Source organism: Eriocheir sinensis, chromosome 48 (assembly GCF_024679095.1).
Source record: "Eriocheir sinensis breed Jianghai 21 chromosome 48, ASM2467909v1, whole genome shotgun sequence".
In the NCBI taxonomy this organism is placed as follows: domain Eukaryota; kingdom Metazoa; phylum Arthropoda; class Malacostraca; order Decapoda; family Varunidae; genus Eriocheir; species Eriocheir sinensis.
In genome coordinates, this window is record NC_066556.1 from 2,020,616 (window position 1) to 2,042,069 (window position 21,454).

At 47.1% G+C, this 21,454-nt stretch overlaps 1 protein-coding gene across 2 annotated transcripts in view; it reads right to left on the reverse strand.

The window, feature by feature from the left end:
• Positions 1–4,705: 4,705 nt before the first annotated feature.
• The window catches only part of LOC126981461 (hemicentin-2-like), a 58,468-nt gene continuing 41,719 nt past the window's right edge, over positions 4,706–21,454 (reverse strand). For both annotated transcript variants that reach the window (XM_050832523.1, XM_050832522.1), the window contains exons 12-14: positions 9,932–9,965; positions 9,470–9,677; positions 4,706–7,945 (exon numbers count right to left, since the gene is read on the reverse strand). In XM_050832523.1, coding sequence (XP_050688480.1) covers positions 7,400–7,945; positions 9,470–9,677; positions 9,932–9,965 — 788 coding nt within the window. In that variant the 3' untranslated portion in view covers positions 4,706–7,399. The remainder of the gene's footprint in view (positions 7,946–9,469; positions 9,678–9,931; positions 9,966–21,454) is intronic.

The following is a 21,454-nucleotide window of genomic DNA, read 5'->3' on the forward strand; positions in this document are numbered from 1 at the left end:
GCGCCGGCTTCCCTTATCACTATTTAATCTTATCTATTATATATATCTTTATTTCTGCCTTAGCTAAGTTACTATTGGTATTAACCTTGAACTTAACACCGATCTTAACATCAATCTCTTAAGTACTGATAAATAACATAATATCACTCAGCTCAATGCTATAATTTCTTCATTGTTTTAATTATCTCCTACTGAAACTCTTAATCAGGTCCGGGTAATTTGATATCTCGATGTTGTTCTGGTGCTGAAAATACACGTGAGGAGAGAAGATAACCTGAAATATGTGTAAGTCTTTCAACGGTCGTGATTTTTGCTGTTTGTCCATGTTGGTTCCGGCATTGCTTGGACGCCTACTGGTCATGAACTTGATTTCTTTTCGTCATTGTCCTCTGTTCTCTCTCTCTCTCTCTCTCTCTCTCTCTCTCTCTCTCTCTCTCTCGACCATACGAAAATAAAAAAGTAGATAAATGAATAAAAAGTGCCCCCCCCCCCACCCCCACCCACCTCTCTTGGGCTCCAGGATTTCCTTCGTCTATTTATCGGATACGTAATGATCGCAGTGAGGGCAATATACGTTTTTGACTTGTATGCAGAAGTTCCGTTTCCATTCACCTCGATTTAACTCGGTTCTGTTGAGGAAATCCCAACACGAGAGAGAGAGAGAGAGAGAGAGAGAGAGAGAGAGAGAGAGAGAGAGAGAGAGAGAGAGTATCAATTCGTAGAGAGAGAGAGAATAGCAAAGTATCCCAATTCGTTTGAGAGAGAGAGAGAGAGAGAGAGAGAGAGAGAGAGAGAGAGAGAGAGAGAGAGAGAGAGAGAGAGAGAGAGAGAGAGAGAGAGAGAGAGAGAGAGAGAGAGAGAGAGAGAGAGAGAGAGAGAGAGAGAGAGAATAGCAAAGTATCCCAATTCGTTTTGAGAGAGAGAGAGAGAGAGAGAGAGAGAGAGAGAGAGAGAGAGAGAGAGAGAGAGAGAGAGAGAGAGAGAGAATAGCAAAGTATCCCAATTCGTTTTGAGAGAGAGAGAGAGAGAGAGAGAGAGAGAGAGAGAGAGAGAGAGAGAGAGAGAGAGAGAGAGAGAGAGAGAGAGAGAGAGAGAGAGAGAGAGAATAGCAAAGTATCCCAATTCGTTTGAGAGAGAGAGAGAGAGAGAGAGAGAGAGAGAGAGAGAGAGAGAGAGAGAGAGAGAGAGAGAGAGAGAGAGAGAGAGAGAGAGAGAGAGAGGGGGGGGGAGAGAGAGAGAGAGAGAGAATAGCAAAGTATCCCCAATTCATTTTCACTAGTCCTGTTAAAGAAAACGTGCATGAAAAGACTAACTAAACGATTTTGATGGATTATTATTATTATTATTAACATTATCACCATTTTATCAATATAATTAACTGAAAATAGGCAGCCATTAATGCGTAAATATTACAGATATGAACATCTTAGATTACTTACACCCAAACATCCTTTCCTTATAGATACTCCTAAGAGAAGCAGAAGAAATTAATGTTCAAGAATGCTGCACAGTATTATTAAAACCGAGCGTTATTTCTGTGTAACCGTAGGATTCTTAAAAAAAACAAAAATCTAGCGTCAAAGTAGTTAGGTTGGCAACTTTGGCGACGCGAAGAAAACCAAACCACCAAAACAAGCGTCCCAGCCGTTCCCTCGTAGCCCCTTTACTTAAAACGATAATTAACCTTTTGACGCTCAAGTAGTATGTTATAACCACGAAGCATTATAACCTGTCGCCGCTAAAGATGATAAACCAGTTGGCATGGAGTGTAATTAAGATAGGCCACAACGGTCCCGCTCCCAACCACACGACGTTATATATTAAAACTATAACAGAACCCCACGTTAACCTGATGGTGGTATATCGCCGCTTAAGCAACGTGAAGTCAATAGCTAACGAGGTCAAGTGATTACCCGATTACTAACTGCTTATTGTCCACCCCCCTCCCCCAACAGTATGCCTTCCTTCGTGCCCCTCTGCACCACCTTATCCCCTTTCCCCACTAACAGACCCCCCACCACCTCACCTTATCCCCCCACTAACAGCCTCCCATCACCGCACCTTGCTCCCCCATTAATAGCCCCACTACACCTCACCTTACCCATTTCCACCCTTCATGCTTAACCTCAGAGACAATATAAAAATGTTGGGGCTCTAAATCTGCTTCAATGGAGAAAACGACACTTTGTAGGGGTATCTTATTTCTGGTATCTACCCACCCTTTCTACCTTCACTCCGCAGAGGGACAAAATTTGCTTGACCTTGATTCGCTCTATAAATTCCGTGTGCCCACCGATGAGGTACAAAATCATGCAATTCACTACATCTATCACCAGAAAAAAAAACACGTGAGAAAATCGTTGGTTGGGTGAATCTGTAAATTGTCCGAAAGTAGTTATGCCAACAGATTTTGAGGTACATACAAAACATGGCCCCTAGATTCCGCGTCTAGCCACCGAGATCTATTAAATGCTGAACAAATTACACGCCAGTTATACACAGCCTACCACAGTGACAACTTCCTTATATGACATACAACTACAGGTGTGTATGCCCGTGTCGGAGTGGGTGGGAGCGTGGGTCGGATGTGTGGGGATGGGTGGGATGGGTGGAGGTAGGGAGTGGGTGGGATGGGTGGGAAAGGGTGGGGGTGGGAGTGGGTGTGATGGGTGGGAATGTGGTGGGGGTGGGAGTGTGTGGAGGTGAGAGGCAGCGGGGGCGAGGCAACCCTTATGTCCCTTTACCTTCCTTTCGCCAGCGGCCCGCGGACTGCCGTGAGTAAGGCACAACGGCAGTCTTACCAAGTTGTCGTACTCAACCCATTGCATTTGCCGATTACTGACTCAAAGCTGCCGTACCCACACAAGTAACGATATTCAATCATACTTATTGTTATAACAGTTAATTATTGATGTTTCTTGCCAGTGGAAATGATAAATTAACGTTCTTAAATAAAATAAATAAACTTATCTGATTCTCGTGTTTTGGAATGGTTATCGCGCATCGAGGAACCCTGCTACGCTAGTGCTGCCATCATGCGGACAGTCTCCGCAACCCCCCTGCCGTTAAATATGGTGTATATAACCTCGTTGCTTCTTATCAGTAACGTGCAGTTAATAGTTGACGAAATGATTATCCGATTACTAACTGCTTATTGGCCTCAAACTTTACCTCCTTTAATTTCCCCCCCAACACACATACGTATACCCCTCATCCCCTCTTCCCCACCATAACGCCTCACCAGCACCTCTTTCTCTCCCTCCCCTCATCCTCTGCCCCTTACCTCACCCTTTCTCCCTCATCTCATCCCCCTCTCCCTCACCTCATCCCCTTCTCCATCACCTCATCGCCTCTCCACTATAATTTTTCCACTACATCATCTTCTCTCCATCCCTCACCCCCCTCCCCACCACCAACTCCGCCCCCCCCCCCCCCCCCTCTCTTCACCTCTACCCTACCCTGAATCTCACTCGTTCGGTTCGAAGCTTCCTCTATCGTCTCGTGCCTTGTTCAGCCTGCCACAACTCGCCTCCTACACAAACATTATAATTTATCACTAGGAAATGCTACGTCACTTTACACCAATGCTTTGGGCTGCAAAATCAAAAAATTGTTCTCCCGTTTCTTCCCCTTTCCAGCCTAAATTTAGACTTGCTCATGCATTGCTTCGCTAGTTTGAACGCGCCGCCTCCCCTCTCCTCTCCTGCTCCCTACCCACCATTTTCCTCAACCCTCCTTCCCCAATGATCAAAAGTTTCTTCTCTCCCATTAGTCACTTTCTCCGTAAAGCTGTTAATCCATCCACCCACAAGGCGTAATACCTTTGCATGCATTCCTAGACACAATCTCTTCCCTCAAACGTTCGCCGTAATTCCTCGTCCCACCATTTTTTTCGCGAGGCAAAAAGGTAGTCACCACTTAAGTAGAGTATCTCCGCAATTGACTTTGTGGTTAAGAAACACAACTCACCTTTTGCAACGATGTCCTCGATCCACCAGTCTGGGCAAACCTCATCCCAAGAACGGATGATAAATATAATAGTTAACTGACACACGCCCACACCTCCCTACACTCACACGTCTACTGATTCACGGAGTCAGTGCTCACGTCACTGGCCACTGGTCAGCAGATCGTGACTGCGATGACTGACGTATGATTCAGTCAGGGAGTCACTGACATCAGATGTTTTAACTTCTAATTCAATAAAAGTTACACCATGTGGGTCAAGGATGCTACAGCTCAAACTATTTTTTGTATGGATGGAGAAAAATAAATTAGATGCTGTCAAACGATTTGAAGGTTATTGCCTACCTCAGTGTTGTATATCTTGAATACGTATCTGTCTGTGTGTGTGTGTGTGTGTGTGTGTGTGTGTGTGTACACACACACACACACACGTATATATTCAAGCTAAGGGAAATTGAATAAGTGTGTGTGTGTGTGTGTGTGTGTGTGTGTGTACACACACACAAACGTATTCAAGATTTGTAAAATTGAATACGAGTTTGTGTGTGTGTGTGTGTGTGTGTGTGTGTGTGTGTGTGTACATCTCTCTCTCTCTCTCTCTCTCTCTCTCTCTCTCTCTCTCTCTCTCTCTCTCTCTCTCTCTCTCTATATATATATATACGTATACACGTTGCCTAGGTCAGTGTGGGTAGACTTGCCACCTGTACTGAGAGGTTCAAGGGTTGGGAAGTGTTTAACGTTAAGTTGCACCCATTTATTTCAGCATCATATACAAATATATACAAAGTTATATAAAAAGATACCCTCTCAGATACAAAGGAAAATATAATGACCAATTTAAGCTGAATCGTAGCCTACAGGACATTGGAAGGATAAATTATATGTTATGTCACTGATGAAACCGGGCCGAAGCCAAAACATGTCTCACTGAAGTCTGGACGCCCCATCGACGGAAAAACTCATCTACCACGACACCTACTTCTCCGGAGAGAAAGAAAAAAGTATGCTTGAAAATGATAGTTCACCAGATTATATTATTTTTATAGAAGCAAAGCCTCACTTGCTTGTTAATTAAATTCGAAGATATGAAGGTGGTGATAAGAGAGGCTCTGCTGATATTATGGTATATTTACTTTTAATCTTAATTTAAATCATGAATGCAGCAGTGGTTGCCGTGACGAGGGGTCCAGCGGGGTTAGCAAGCAGCCCTCAAGCAGGTCCTCTTGGCTCTAGACACCTGGGCCCGCAATATACCCAGCTCGATTTGGCGTGTTAGTCTCAATATCTCGTTTTGGTGGTATGGGAAAGCCGTTCAACACTCTCCTTGTGCTTGTGTCTGATAACTAAAAAAAAATCTGTACTTTAACAGCTAGATGCTAAGGCACGACTGTAGAACCTCAAGTGACTATCGCCAGAGGAAACTTTTTACGATTGCTTTCCTTTACCAAGATTTAAGCCAAACAGTTCACGGTGGTACAGGAAACGCCAGGTGCCTCCAGCGACGCAGTGCTGCCCGGCGGTGTCTGGCGGGCATGGCGCTGCGGCTGCTGAGTGTTGCTGGACCGGGAGGACGAGAGCTTAACTAAGGAACATTACACTGCTGAACTGAAGCTGCTGTCCGACCTCCCTGTCTATTACATGCGCCAGATTACCTTACTGTTTACCTGTACTCTTTTGAAGCTCAGTAACATGCTAACAGAATGACTCACGCCTTAAAAAAAGTGGTGTCCCATGAAAGATGACATTGATCACTACAAGAAAAATACTAAATGTGTAACTGTCCAAAATACAACCCAACACACTGAAGACAAATTTTACATGTACGTACAGACACAAAATTTGCGACATCGCCTGCAACTTAAAACACCTCAAACACTTTACTTAGTTGTACAGAGCGTCGGACAGGTGGGAGGGGATGCTGAGTCGTGCGAGATTTTACGCTTTTACAAAATTGATCCTCCATTTAGAGTATAATGAAAATGATGGGAAGGAAGGGCGGGGCATAAATCATGTACGCTTTGTATAACCACGAAAATGTTGATGCAATTAATGAGAGAACCACACGCGGCCCCACGCTGGTGCCGGGGCCGGAAAAGGAGACGTAAAGAAAACGCAACAGATCAACACTGCCGACAGGACGACGAACACAAGACTCGATGTGGAGGGCGTGCTGGGCCGGGGCGTGGCGGTGCTGGAGTCACGGGTAATGTGCTTCCCTCTGGTGGTTGGTTTAAGAAATGATCAAGTTTTTTTTATCGCAGTGGCAAGAAGGGGCGTGACCTGACCTATGCTTGCCGAGGTCACATCCCACTGGCCTGACCGTAGTCGCAGGGTAACATCAGAGAACTGGCTGGATAGTCCTGATTATATACATTAACCTTAATATTAATTGAATTGATCTTTGGGAGACTTAGGTTAAAAATAAGTAGCCTGGAGGTGCGACGAGGCCCGCTGCCTCCGGGGGTGTGAGGGGAGGAACTACACTACACTGATCACTACACCTGGCGGGGAGAAAATAAAGTGTCACAACCCGAGGACTGCACTTCCCTCGTACACAAAAAACGGACCATCCCTCTTTGCATAGGATACAGTGATGGAGTAAAGCAATCAAAGGAAACTAAAATAAACTGATGTGCAGATCGTGAAGCGCCTGGCTGAAGGTTGAGATACAAGTACATAGTAAGCTTCGGTTGTTGACACACTGCTGTACATGGTTCAGGATGCTTATGAAAAGTATAGACAATTATTACTCCTTACCAATAGTTTCACATTCAGCAGACTAATTCATTAAAGTTATATCCTAATCCTAAAGTTGCCCCTAGAAAATGCTTCCATCTTATACGTGTTGCTAGACAACAATTGCTTACCAAGAACAGAGATCTCGTCTTAACACTGAGAGAAGCCCAAGCAGCGGAACAGACAGACGGTCGCGGCCACACGCGGCCCTCACTCTCCGTCTTGTACACGCGCTACACACAAGCTGGCTGGCAGCACGCGGCTGGCGGCTCTGCTCTGCTCTTGCACAAGTTTTCTCCCTAATATTCCGCTGACTTATCACCTAAACTTTAAAGGCTTCTAAGTGTAAATCCATAGGCTGGAACTGATCAATACAGTAATATTCATGGATGTTCTTTTTTTTTAAGATTTTTTGTTTTGTTTTATGTGATACGCCCGGATTCTCTTGAGGCCAAACATCGACACAGAGACCTGATCAAAGTTTCACAAGTAAGCTGAAGTTGTTATATGTAAAAAAATCTTCATACATTTAGAAGAAACTGGTTTTGGGTTTACATTACAACTGCGCACTCAGACACATTTTGTCTGAGTAAAAAGGATGTTAACATGTTTGTCTAGCTGGCAGGCGACCCCGCCCCTTGACCTGCGACTTGTGGCTCTGGAGCCTTGCTGGTGGCGGCGCGTCACCCTCGCGTGATCATATCTCGGCCGTCTGCAGCGGGCGCCCCTGGAAGGTGATCTCCGCGTACTGGGTCTTGGGGCGGCGTTGCTCGCTGCGCCGCATCGAGCCGTTGTTAGAGGCGCGCGGCAGCTGCAACTCTGCGTAGATCACGCCGGCGCCGCCGCTGGGCCGCCGCGGGTGGCTGCCGGGGCCCGACTTGCCCCGGTCTTGTGGTGCCGAGGTGCCGCGCTCCAGGTTGGGTCGGTAAACCGGCACGTACTGAGGACTCTTGCTGAAGATCTTGGAAGTGTCTCTGGCCTCGTCTTGTGGAATGTCTTGCCTCTTGAAGGTGAGCATATCGCTCTGCATGTAGCCGGTGTTGCTGCCGTCTTTCTGGTCCCCTCCCTTACCCACGTGCTCCTCACTCTCCTCCTCCACCTTCCTCTTCTTCTCCTCCACTTCACCGTTCCCTGCTGCTGTTGTGCGCTCATCTCTTTTCGGCTGTCTGCAGCTGCTGTTGGTGCTGTTGCTGCTGCTTCTCATCTGGCATGAGCTTGGTGTTGCCGTTTGTGTTGGCATTATCTGAAAGGAATAAATCTGCGTTAAAATATAAGTATTTAAAAGGTTCAAAGAGTCCAACGTCTATGATTAACTACAAAACACTGAATGGTGATCTAATACATAAACTATCCGATATTATGACTTATTGGGGTGTGGTAGTGATGACCTTTCCTCTAATCCTCTTACCAGACAAATTAAATTCACTCATAATCTAATTATACGGAACTGGTTGATGAGAACTGAAGTGGTAATTATATTCTGCCCTCTTTCCGATGACCAGCCTGCCATAGAACTTTAATCTGCAAAAAAAATATATATACATACACTGGTAACACACAAAACTACAGATAACTTTGTGTTTGAAGGTTCTGAGAAATTACTTGAAACCTTATGACTACGTACTCACAGTTTCCAGATCGAATACGTTGAGAGAAACGTATGAAAATGATTCCTACTAACGGCTGAAGGATGTGAGCAGAGTATAGGGACAACAGCACTGCCTCTATACAGACACAACAGCGGCAGCTACAACAATGATCGTGTGAGTCTACGGCTACAGAAGTGCTGGCGAGAATAAGTGTTGTGACGAAGAAACTGTACGTACTCTAGTGTGCCAGTGTTAATATACCACACGTCTAGCTACAGTCTGTTAGTATTTGTGATTGTTTCTAGAGAATAAAAGAGGCGAGTTCACAGCGCTTCAGTCTTTACTTTGTACACTGAAAAATAAATCATCTGTTTGTTAGTGAATGTAATTTTTTTTTCTTTTACCACGTCAGGCAGAGTGTGAGTCTATCTTCAGGTGTGATTGTGTGTACCTGTTGATGAGATTTGTGGACGCGTGACACCTGGCTTGACAGACTATATACTTCGTTGACGTGATATGTGACAGTATGTAATTTACAAGATAATGAAATTGTGTGTGTGTGTGTGTGTGTGTGTGTGTGTGTGTGTGTGTGTGTGTGTGTGTGTGTGTGTGTGTGTGTGTGTGTGTGTGTGTGTGTGTGTGTGCTTGCGTATATGTTGCAGTGAGCGCTTGAATAAACAAATTTCGCCGTGACATAAGAGAGAGCGAAACAAAAGTCTGTACATAATATATAGAGGGCTAGAGTGCAGTGGTGTCTGTGGCTGATTGTATATACAGACGGGGCGTGGCGTGAGCGGCTAATGGTGGTGGTGGTGGTGGTGGTGGCGGTGCTCCGGGCCAGCGGTGGGGGGGTCCCGGGGGCGCGAAGCTGACTGGGGTACGACAGGGGCACGGGGGCGGCGGGGGGGAGTGAGTGGCAGTGGGCATTTGGCTGAGAAGCGCTAGGCATAACACATGAACTAAAAACGGGTCACTGATTACACTAAAAGGACATATACAGATAAAAAAAAAGTTTAAAATCCTTCAGGAGAGAAATGTCTTGCTCCTGAAGGGTGCCTAGGAAGGATTCATTGTCATGTTTAGTGAGAGAGCAAGCCACTGCCTCCTGCCCCGCCCCACAACACAAGCCGTGGCCTCACTGTCCCCCTCGACTCAGCGCTGGCCTACCCTAGTCTCACCTTCAGGTTCTCATACTCATGGTCAGGTTTAGAGGACACAGAGGGAGTGGTGTGCCTAGGCCGGGTTGTGTAGAGGGCGTCGGGGGGGATGGAGGAGGAGTGGAGGCTCCCTGCAGTGCCTCCCCCCACCCGACCCCCTCCAGACTCCGGACCACTGTACTGGTGCCTACCGTTCGCCCCCTTGTGGCTCTCCAGGTCACTCTTGTCGCTGTGGAAAAGGCGGGTGTTAATGCGTTGCAGGGGCGGGCGGCTGCTATGGGTCAAATATGAGTGAGGTCAGTTTTGTAAAGGATTGAAGTGTTGTGTATTTATGTGGTTAGTAATTCTGTTTTTGTGGGTTTTGTACATCGGTTCCCATCTGTTATCAAGGCAGGGTGTTAATGTAAAGTTATTATCAGAAGTATATTTTGCATTTTCGACATCTCGTAATTGTTGTGTGATGACAAAGACGTCTTAACTCACCTCTCCAGATCAGTTGGTTTAAAGTCACCTCGTTCTGTGTAAGAAAACATTCAATTAGAAACTGTCATTACGAATGATTACGTCAGAGTGGAACAATATATTTGCAGAACGGTTAGAAAGCCTTAGCAGTGGATTTATACGTATCACTGTTTTACAAAGGTGACTAACAGACATGAGTTACATCAAAATGCCAAAGTGCTTGACAATAGTTTTATGAAAGAGATCTAGAGAGTTACCTCAGGGATTTATATATTCAATTTTATACAATTCAAAATAATGAAGTAAATGTTTGAATTAAGGAGAAAATTTAGCATAGTAATTACGAAAGAAACACACACAATATGATCAGAATTATGGTCATTTATTAAGACAATATTTTAGGCAGCTTACCATGCTTCCGATTACTCGAGGCGTTTAAAGTGGTGAACGTTACTCTGTGTGGCAGCAAAGAGAAAACGTAGCGAGGCGGCTTTGTTACTACGTGGGTGACAAGACAAGAACACGTTTTAGTCCATCTCTGAGTCAGGTATTCATGAAAACGTTTAATCTGACATTCCCCGGACGCCCCGCGCACCGCACCACCTGGCGGGACTAAGCCAAAGCTGCAGCCACACCAGGGGCGGAAGGGCGTGTGCGGGGCGGTGGGAGGGAGGCGTGCGAGGCGAGGGTAAGGGGAGTGGGTGAGGGAGGAGGAGAACCAGCACCAGGAACACCCTCGCCCGCACCAAGCCTCCCAAATCAAAGGTTCGTTGACGCCCAGAAGGTAGTAACAAAGTCGCCGTTTAGATGAAAGACTCACATTGAGGTGCCAGGCGCCGACATGCAGAAGAGAGAGGCGGAAGAAGTAGTAGCATTATAACTCTGAACCCAAAGAGTCTCCCGAGGGGTGGGAGGCCGTCCTTTACTGCGCTGTGCCTGCCTGTTCTTGGGTCACACAGAGCACAGCGAGGCGGGTTTGGGAGGAATGCAACAACTGCGCGAAACTCATTACTACACCAGCAGATAAAAAAAAGTAGGAGAACTAAGAAGCAACAGGTAAGTAAGCATAAGCCAATGGAACCTTTCTTTGCATATACTGCTACTGACTTTTTTTTATATCAGCCATTAAAGTTATCAAGGCACAGGATACACAACATGAAAAATAAGTGTAATAAAAGTCGTCTCATTCTTTATTGTCATAGAAAACAACGTCAGCAGTCTGTATATAACATTATGACTCACACAACCCAACACGGAAGATGGCGGAAGGGAACGCGGCCTCCTCGGAAACACGGTAATGGCGGGGCGCAGCAACACAGTGTTTTCTGTTCCACCTTGAGGCTCCTCGTGGCCAAGGCGGTTCATGTTCGGCAAGGCAGCGCTACAAACTTTTAGTATCCGTCAGCTGAGAATACTTTTACTGTCACAACGGAGGCGCAGCTGCTTCCAGTTCGTTATATCAAAACATTCTCGATGAAGTCGAGACGCTGGCTGGATGGATATTACTTGTTTTTTTTTTCCCGATATTACAAAACTTTGTCCCGGACGGATGGTCCGGCACGAAGGGGGTTCACTTTTCCTCTCGTCGTATGTATTAAAAGCTACAATATTTTAAGCCCACACACTCCACTCGTTTTACAAGGAACTATTCTATAAAATACATATTTGCATCGTTGCCTAACCCGAGATCGGTGACATCTCCCTAAATGCTTTCAAAAATGGATCTGCAAATGATCTATTTTCTACGGAAAACTTTGGTTTATTGTATTTTGATTAAGCTCTCGACTATTCTTTAGTGTAATACAATGAGCACAATGCTACTAATGTTATATATAAGCTCATGTAGCTCCCTAACCCTCAGAGTAATCCGTCGTGGCGGGGTCACGGCCTCCGCCGCCGCCTTGGGAAGAACCGTCCGATGCTCCTTTTGGGCGCGTCACCGAGTACAGCCGATCGGCTGCTTCTCGACGTACACGTTCAGTACACGGGATGGCCATTCTGTTCACTGCCGTCCACTGCCGTGTGCTAGTCAAGCCCAGGAGGAGGGGAGGCGGCGACCCACGGCACGGCCTCCAACACAACACCGATGGAGGCTCCAGCGAGACACGAGAATCCACAGACTGTTCCTCCGGCAGTTTGTCGACAAAGCAAAGTGTACGCGTTTGTCTTGTGACTTAGAGTTCACGAATAAGATTCATTCACACCAACTGAGAAATCACATGGACAGTGCATGGAACAATGTGTGCTTGAAATAAGGTCACGATATTTTTGTGGCTGACGTGTTGAGGCCAACCCTGACAATCACGGGGGAGGGGGAGCACGGGACTGTCTGCAGCACACCCTTGGGGGGACACAGGGCGTGGCTGACGCATACCACACCTCGCAGAGATTGTGCTTGACTGGCCTAACACACACACACACACACACACACACACACACACACACACACACACACACACACGGGCCAGTCAATCACCCATCAACGTCAACTACTGCAGTATTGTACACTGTGATGAGTCTACTGTTACTCGCTACCTATACACAGGTGATATGAACATACCAGTCGCCTCAGGTAGCCCCACACATGCTTACGTCACCACTGCAGAGAGACTCGAGCAAGGGCGGGCGAGGGAGTGGCGTCAGGCGGGCGAGGTCGGCAGGGTTGTGCTGGAGGCGAGCTGGTGTCTCTCGGGGCCCACCTTCACCTTTCGACACCCATTCCAGAGGCTGCTTCCCATGCCTCCAGCGCCCTCGCCTATAGACGGCACGACACTCAGCACGTACACACAGCCTCGGGTCTCTGTGTCGGTGCGGTGTGTGGTGCGTGTGTCTATTCTGTGAGTCTGTGGTGAGCGGTTGTGCGGCTGGACTGTTTGTTGTGGTATGAGTCTGTTGTGCTGCTCTAACACGTAAGTGGCACAAGTATTGGCGGAAACGTCCGTTGTTCAAGGAAGCATATTGAAACGTTGGCAGACTTTCAGGGGGCCAATCCTCTCCGCTGAGCAGTTACAAGAGATGTCAGTGGCGTCTCAAGGGTCGCACTTCCCTCTGGCGTCCTCGCTGCCTCAGTAATACCTGTAGCTCTCCAGGTCATACGCCCGCAGCGGGGACACCTTGCTGGGCGACGGCAGATTCGCCACCTTGGTCCCTGCGGCAGGGTGGTGGGTGGTCATTGGGCGGCTGAGGTGGAGCCCTTGGAAGCAGGCAGTAATTTATGTAGCTTTGATTAAGAGAAGCAGATACAGCTTCTTTTAGGTTGCAAGGCACTTTTTCTCACACTCTGTACTAACTAACTGGAGAGAGGGGCCAGGGATGCTGCAGGGGGTGGGGCGTCACGGGGAAGAAGTGTGGGGTTGAGGGGGGTTGGGGAGATGGAGGCACTAAGGATAAAGTTGCGGAGTGGTGAGTGAGTAGGTTAGGTTCTTCATTCTATCCTTGGAGCGTCATGCTGAGACTAGACACAGGAGGGACGGTCTCGCATCACCATCTTGCAGTCCTTGCTCTAGCCTGTCAACATGCAATGCAACACGGCCGCGGCTGCCTCGCGCGGCTCAAGGGACTTCGTATTTAGTCGTCGTGCTCCAGACTTCCGGGCAAGGCGAGACCTGGTTGGGGCTGCTCGATGGACAACCTCGATTGCACGATTCCTTGCTTTGCCCTGTCACGGGTTTACATACAAAGGGTCATCATTAGACGGTGCGGCGAGGGAACAGCAACACAAACACACACAAAACCACTCCTTGTTCATTGCCAGACATGCAAGTGCGTACGAGCAGAACGTAACCACACCCACACCCAGATCTGTCACCTACACCTGTCACCCACACCTACACCCACACCTGTCACCCACACCCACACTTCCTTCAGAAAGCTTAAGTCGCCTTTGAGGTTTGGGTGGCAACTACTGAGCCTCACTTAATCTTCTTGGTCAAGGGTCTATAGTCTTTTGTTTATCTTTACATTTGTCCTTATTATTATTATTATTATTATTATTATTATTATTATTATTATTATTATTATTATGATCGCTATTATTATCCCGAGGAGCATCAAAACACCATTCAACTTTCTCGTACTCTGACCTTTATGCCTCGAAACACAACACTTCGAATAGAGTCTTAACGGAGAGGTCATAGTAACTTGACCCTTCAGCATCGCATCATTCAGCCACAGCAAGTTGCACGTAAGTCTCAGTCAACCACTAACACCCCGGAGCTCGGTGACGTATATTGGCAGGTGTTCTTCTTTTCTCCCCACCCGTACACGTCATCTGCGAAGGTGCAATTTCGGAACATCCCCGAGGCTGAATACTGATGTAGAAAAGGTAACAAAATACATTCTGACTAGTTCGCGTCTCTCTCTCTCTCTCTCTCTCTCTCTCTCTCTCTCTCTCTCTCTCTCTCTCTCTCTCTCTCTCTCTCTCTCTCTCTCTCTCTCTCTCTCCGCGCAGGTAAATAAGCTGTGCCACGGAAAAACAGACTAATATCTCTCTCGCCCTCTTCGCTCTGAGTCTCGCCATATTATTTCAAGCTTTATGGCCTTTCGCAGCCGCTAATAATATCAGTGGAAATTACGCGAGGGGCGAAGTACATACGTTTCGGGAGCGCGCGTTGCCCCGGCGTTTGTTATTATATATATGGCCATTAGGTGTCTCCGGCGCAGCGTGGGTGAAGGAAATTACGGTTGAGTAACTTAGGCGTATTGGCAGCTGGAAATACACGAATGGGCCCCGGCTTCAGGATTACGTTTGTTAAGGATATTAATTTCGGTTTATAGGCTCCGCTAAAGAGGGGAGCTTAAGGGGAGAGTCCGCCGTGAAAATATGAAAATAATTTTGAAAAAATACGAAATTGAGTTATATGGTCTATGGCAACACCCAATCCTTTGGCTTTAGAATGGTAGATTTTTTTTTTAGTCAGACATATATTTAAATCCCAACAGCGAGGAGATTTAAGTGGCTACTGCGTGGGCGTGGCACGGTGACTGCGGCGCATTAGCTGGCATACCAAAGATGGAATAAATGTTCGAAAATCAAATATGCAGCAATCTTCAGGGTGAAGTTTGTAACCCATGTAACAGTTTTGGAACACAATTATGGATATGAAAAGCGCAACCTGCTCACAAAAATGTTTGGAACAAATGAATACAGAGAAAAGGGATTAGAGATGAGAAATAAAAAGAGAGCGACAATGAGGGGCGTGGCGCGCCCTGACACTCTCGCCTTTGAGAGATTAATACCTTTATAAGGGGGGGCAAGGTGCCTGATCCTTTTATGCACTCACTGATATGTGATTACTGATCTATCTGACTAACAATATCATAAATCAAACAATTTTCCTTCCTACCAATTCCTCCTCATTCTCACAGATGAACCCTTCCCTCACACCATCCTTGTCCAATTTCTCCTTTTCCTCTCTCGCTCATCTCCACCATTTCCTCCTTTAGCCAACACCAACCACCACTGCCTCGCCGCCGATTCCCAAAGCTGCTGAGAAAATCAAGCAACGCCGCCGACACGATCACCAACAGGCAGACTCTCGAATGGAGGCAACTCGATCCTGGCCGGGAACACATCCTGGCTAATGTGTTTTCTGCTTCTTTATGTCACGAGTCCACAGCGTGTTTGGAGCCCGGCTGTCGTTCGGTCGTTTCCGGAGCTGACGTTTACGCTTTTTTGCCCCCCTCTCGCCGTTTAAAAGTCGAGTCGGAAAAAAAGATTAAGCGTTCGGTAAATAGTTATCTCAATGGCGTCATGGCTATTGTGTCTGTTGCCCGGCGCTGAGAGAGTAATATTCCAGTCCCGAAGTTGGCTCTTTCCTTTTTTTTTCCCTTTTTTTTTGTATTTATTTCGATGAACTGCCAGGCTTTCATCGGGATCGCGCACTAATGAACAAAACGGGATGGAACATCTTTATTTTAGCGAGACAGAACGACCTCCGCGTCAAAACTCATTGGGCAAACGGATCTCAAAGCAATAATTAACAGGCCATTCTAATCATACGAGGCGGGGCGGCAGTTATCCGGGAGACTGACTTGATTGCAGACTTATTGCAGGTGTGGTAATTAAGGGAGGAGGAGGAGGAGGAGGAGAGAATCGTTTTGAAAGTTGATATACAATACGTTATTTTACTTCTCATCATAGCACGCTCGTTATCCTTTAGACTCACAGAGGGAAAGATGATGACACAGATGACTTTACTTTATTTCCATTTCCTCTACGTCTGAATAATTGCGGCGTTAAGTAAAGAGTGAGGGTTTGCGTACACCACACCTGTTTACTAGAGTCATCCCTTCAAAACCTTCGTCTTCTTATTGTGGCAGAGAGAACGTGTTGGGAAACGTTTTAAATCTCTCTCTCTCTCTCTCTCTCTCTCTCTCTCTCTCTCTCTCTCTCTCTCTCTCTCTCTCTCTCTCTCATAAAACGTTTCAGTAATATATTTTTTCTTTGTTTATCGTCTTTGAACTGTTTCCTTTACTGTAAAAAATATAAATAAATAAAAATATATCGCGTAATCAATGTGTTTAAATTAACATATAACACCTTTCAGCTAGTTATCATCTCAACACCTTCGTTATCTTATCAACGGAGAGAGAACGCCGTTGAGATGAGCTTCACAACTTATCTCGCCTGCCTCTACACTGTTTTAGTAATCATGACCTGCTGCCGCGGGGGATAATGAGGAAGAGAATCAATTTTGCTGCCATGCATTTGAAATTCTGTAAAACCTATCGACTGCACGGAGTAAAAAGAGTTCAGACATTTTCTTTCAACGCATATAACTTGGTGCAGAAACAGAACTCCATTTATTTTATCATTATTATCATTTATCTTTTCTGGTGTGTTTGGGGCGAGGGGCAGAGTCGCGTTAAGTGAATTGAGCGAAATAAGCAAAAGATCCAGGATGTTCTTTTTCCTCTTTTCGTCTTCGCGTTTATTTCGTCCTCGGGGAGAATTTTCGTGCGTCCAGTTAAAAGTTTTCCTCTCTTCTTACATCACAATTACTCTCTCTTTTCTTCCTGGCAGAGTTACGCTTTATTTCGAGGCTTCTTGCAGCGACCACCATCATGGACTCCTGATTTTAAGAGCGGTATATCTCCCTCCCTCGCTGACGCCGAACAGTTCCACGAGAGACTGAGACTTGAGGGAGAAAACATCGGACAGGAGACACTGAGAGCAAGAGGAAAGAGACTCAGGTAAAAAAATAAAGGATGGAGAGCAGTGGTGTGTTTTCCCTTTCACTTGTCGGACGCAGGCGAGGGGCATAAAAATAACACTCCTATAAAAAGTGATGACAGTACAGAGAGGAGGAAAGCGGAAAGCTACACAGTCTCTCAGTAAAAGAAATAATACTGTTTTGTCCTGCGCCTACCCCTCTCTCTCTCTCTCTCTCTCTCTGTTTCACCTGCTCCCTCTATCCACATGTTCCAGCCACTCTGCTTCCTCGATGTTCCACCTCCTCCATATTCGCTTTTGCTTCCCTGATACCGTTTTGTCCTGCGCCTCCACCTCTTTGTTCCACTTGCTTCCTCTACCTATACTTGTCTTCCCTGTGTTCCACCTGCCCAGTACCCTTCATCTATACCTGTACCCTATGTTCCACCTGCCCTGTACCCTTCACCTGTACCCTCTGTTCCACCTCCTCGCTGTTTCCTTTCGCTTTCCATAGCCCTGTGAAGCTTCTCATTACAACAAAACAACACTGAACGTCGACGCACGGAAAACAGGTGAATTTCCTCGTCAGTTCAATCAGTCGCGAGTGAACACAATGAACGAGAAATAAAGGGGACTTCAGCAACACGGCTCTTTATAAATGCAGAACGTAAGCTTCCATCCCACGTGCTCAGTTATGTTTCGCCCCGACTCAGAATGCCTACCTCGTGAAGAATATATTGGTGGGAATTGGCAATTATTTTAACCATGAAGATTAAAGATTCATCGTATCAAGCGAATAAAATATGGAGAGAGAGAGAGAGAGAGAGAGAGAGAGAGAGAGAGAGAGAGAGAGAGAGAGAGAGAGAGAGAGAGAGAGAGAGAGAGAGAGAGAGAGAGAGAGAGAGAGAGAGAGAGAGAGAGAGAGAGAAGCTTACGAATTGAGAACAGAGACTTTAACAGACAAGGTAGTTTTAAAATGAGTGCTATGAGTCTTCTCCCACGTAATTCATCTTTGCGGGGGCGATATTTGCTGCTAATTGTCGTAAACACAAAGCCACCATCCCCAGGTAGTGCGCGTCTGCCGCCTCGTCTCTCCGCCCTCTCTACAGCGCCAACTTTGCACATCGCCACGTCGCTCGCCGCCACTCATCCGCCTCCCGCCCACGGCCGCTCGTCGCCTGCAGCCCCGCCGATATTGCCTCGCCAACACGCGCCCGGTATTGGAAATTATCGGATTAATGCTCTTACGGTAATTAGCCTCCAGGGTCAGGCATGCTTTCCCGCCCCTGTCAACAGAGCCGCGGAAAATCACCAAGCCTCCAACGGATGTACCCGAGCCCTCGTGCTCCGCCAGTGCGAAATAATAATCTACAGCCTACGACCGCCCCCTCGAGGGTAAGGCTGCCCCACAGACGTCTCGGTGTCCTGAGCTGCAGAGGGTTTACGAGTGTAGCATAGAGAGGTAAAGCAGTGGTTGGACGCACACTATGTACAGACAGGAGAAGTGACAGGTTGTCAGGGTGAGTGGAGCAGGGGAGCGGGGTGCCTAGGCTTGGTAATAGAACAATGGCGGCCACAGACCAAGAGTCGCCCGGCTGACCACTAGGTGTAAAATGCTGGATAAGGAGACAGCGATAGACCTAGCAGAGAAAAGAAACACAACATCATCAGACACGTGGCACAGCGGCGGTGATGACCTGGATGACACTCGCTCGGCCAGTCAACAAGAGCAAGACATCAGGAGCACGAAGGCTCCAGAGTCTGCTGTGTAAATATTCCGCTGGCGGCCAAACTGTTTGTGAAAACAAACTAATTGTCATAATAATAATTCTTGTGTAGGTGGCGCTTATTAACTGCGTCCAGTCAGGTGTGAAGCGTCGAGTGACGAGCTGACGGACACGACTTTGTGTCATCCACGTCATGCAACCGATGCTGTAAACATTTCGCATCGAGAAAGTCAATACAAACGATATAATGATCAAACTTATACTGCCACAATGACTATAATATATATATATAGATAGATATATATATATATATATATATATATATATATATATATATATATATATATATATATATATATATATATATATATATATAAACAAACTGGCTTCCTGTAGTGCACATGTATATTTTCCTATATAATCTTCAGAGCGACACAAAATAAGGAATCTCAATACTATGGACATATCTGTTATGAGTGTCAAGGTGTTGCCACACGAGGTTCACACTCGCCACGAAGCTCTCGTCCCATGGGCTCCTGGGCTTCAGCAAGCTCATGCAGCTACGGTCTAGGGCCGGGCTGGCCGGGCTGGCTGGGGCTGACAGCACACAGCCATCGCCTGGCCAGCCTCGGCCGCCACTAACTATTGCTTAATTAACAAAAGCTGCGATGGAAACGCACTTTTCTGACTTCATCAAGTTCGGTGCATCAAGAAGTGATCACCTTGCCATTTGTGCCGGCGGCAGCCTCGCGACGACGCGGGAAGAGCGCCTCACACGCGCCCCTCAGGCAGACAAGGCGAGGACGCAGAAACGGTAACAGCATGGCGTGGGCGCCCTATACGTGATGTAGGGGTCCCGACGAGGCTGCTGACGAGTAAGTGGCAAGACACGTCTCCCCCACACGAGCAGAATACTTATTTTTCCTTTCTCTCCCAACACAATGCAAAGGGTTCATGCTTGTGACACTTGTAACTCTGCAGCTTCAACGGGACTATGAAGCCAAAGGTTGACACTGCTGGCACGGATGAGCCGCGGCGCGATCACAACCGCCAGTAGGAAGCTTGGATGACACGATGGCAACAGAGGAAACAGTCACGTTCCTCCACCGCCACGGCAAAAGACAATGTCATCGTCACCCTCAGCACACACGCCAGCACCGTCATCACTCACACTCAACACCGCTCACCCGATGTCCTCATCACGCCGCTCCAAACTTGCCCGATTTGGAAACACTTACAGCTCCCAGACGCTCCTTAATGGTCCTTAATGGTTCGCGTAACGACGAGCGCATCAGTCGCCCTTCTGTATTACATCTTTATACCAAAAAGAGAGAGAAAAAAAAAGCAGCCTCCAATAAATGGCAGTGCGGCAGCGAGCAGCGGCGCGCCTCGGGTCATGCACACATTCAAACGTCATGCAGGAAGCGGGAAAGACACAGGACAGGGCGTGATCCCCTCAGGCCTTCAGTCATCGGGAAGTGTTGCATGCAGCCACTTCGTATTTCAGTCCGGGTTTCAGCGTGGCGGTCACCCTGCAGTGCCGCGCTAGTTTCTGGATCGGAGAGCACTTCATCCACTTTAATATGCGCTAGTGGCTGACTATTTGATCTTTGGGGATTAAAAGAACGTGTGAAAAGAGCACTCTGCCTCCTCTGATGTGAAGTTTGAGTGTCGCTGAAGTTAATTGTACAACTTCGCAAACAAAAAAATTCAGACCACGTCCATTTTACTGAGTCTGGACATTGACACCGAGAGGGAGTCCAGCTTTACGAGGCACCACGTCTCTCTCAGCACCTGCGGCAGAAACTCAAGCAGGTGATTCAGTAGTCAGCGCTTGTATAGATCTCAGTCTTGGAGGCGTGTGGGGCAACGATGCCAGATTGTCGTACTCAGCCGCTTATATTTCCCGACTTCCTACCCCAAAACTATCTTCTGGGCTCCAATAACGAAACTCATTTATAGTTATCGTTAAAAGAGCTATATCCTGATGTTTCTTGGCAATAGTGAGGCGTCAGTGATCAGTAAATACTATGCTCTGAGTACGATAACCTGGCAACGGTGGTGTGGGTTAGTGTGGGTGTCCCCGTGTGCGTATGTTGGTGTGTGTGTGTGTGTGTGTGTGTGTGTGTGTGTGTGTGTGTGTGTGTGTGGTTGAGGGTGTGGATACGATGAATACTCTACGGTGCCATGAATGTTATATTGAACCCCCTAAAATAAATCGTTAATATCACACAGTTCAGTTCAGTGCGGTTTAAAACTTCACGTGTGGAGTGCGATGCTTAAGTTACGTGCTCATCCAAAGTATATACAAATCATCCATCCAGAAATAAACTGCACCGCGGCGGACTGATGTAAAAAAAAAAGTGTAAAAAAGTGGGTTTAGAGTTCCGCGTCCCAATGCAAAAAGGGCCAAGGGGGGAGGGGGGTGAGGAAGGGGTGACGCGGGGGTGCATCGTCACACAGCAGGCACAAGACTTCAGCCCGCCAGGTACAAGATCACTCTGGCGGGGCGATGCGAGAATGTGCAGGGGTCTCGTGCGGTGGACAGGGGAACACCGGACCCCTAGAAGCTGCTCTGGCCACCACCACCATCACCACTATCACCACCACCACCACTATCACCACCATCACCACAGTCACCACCACCACCACCTACAAGCCTTG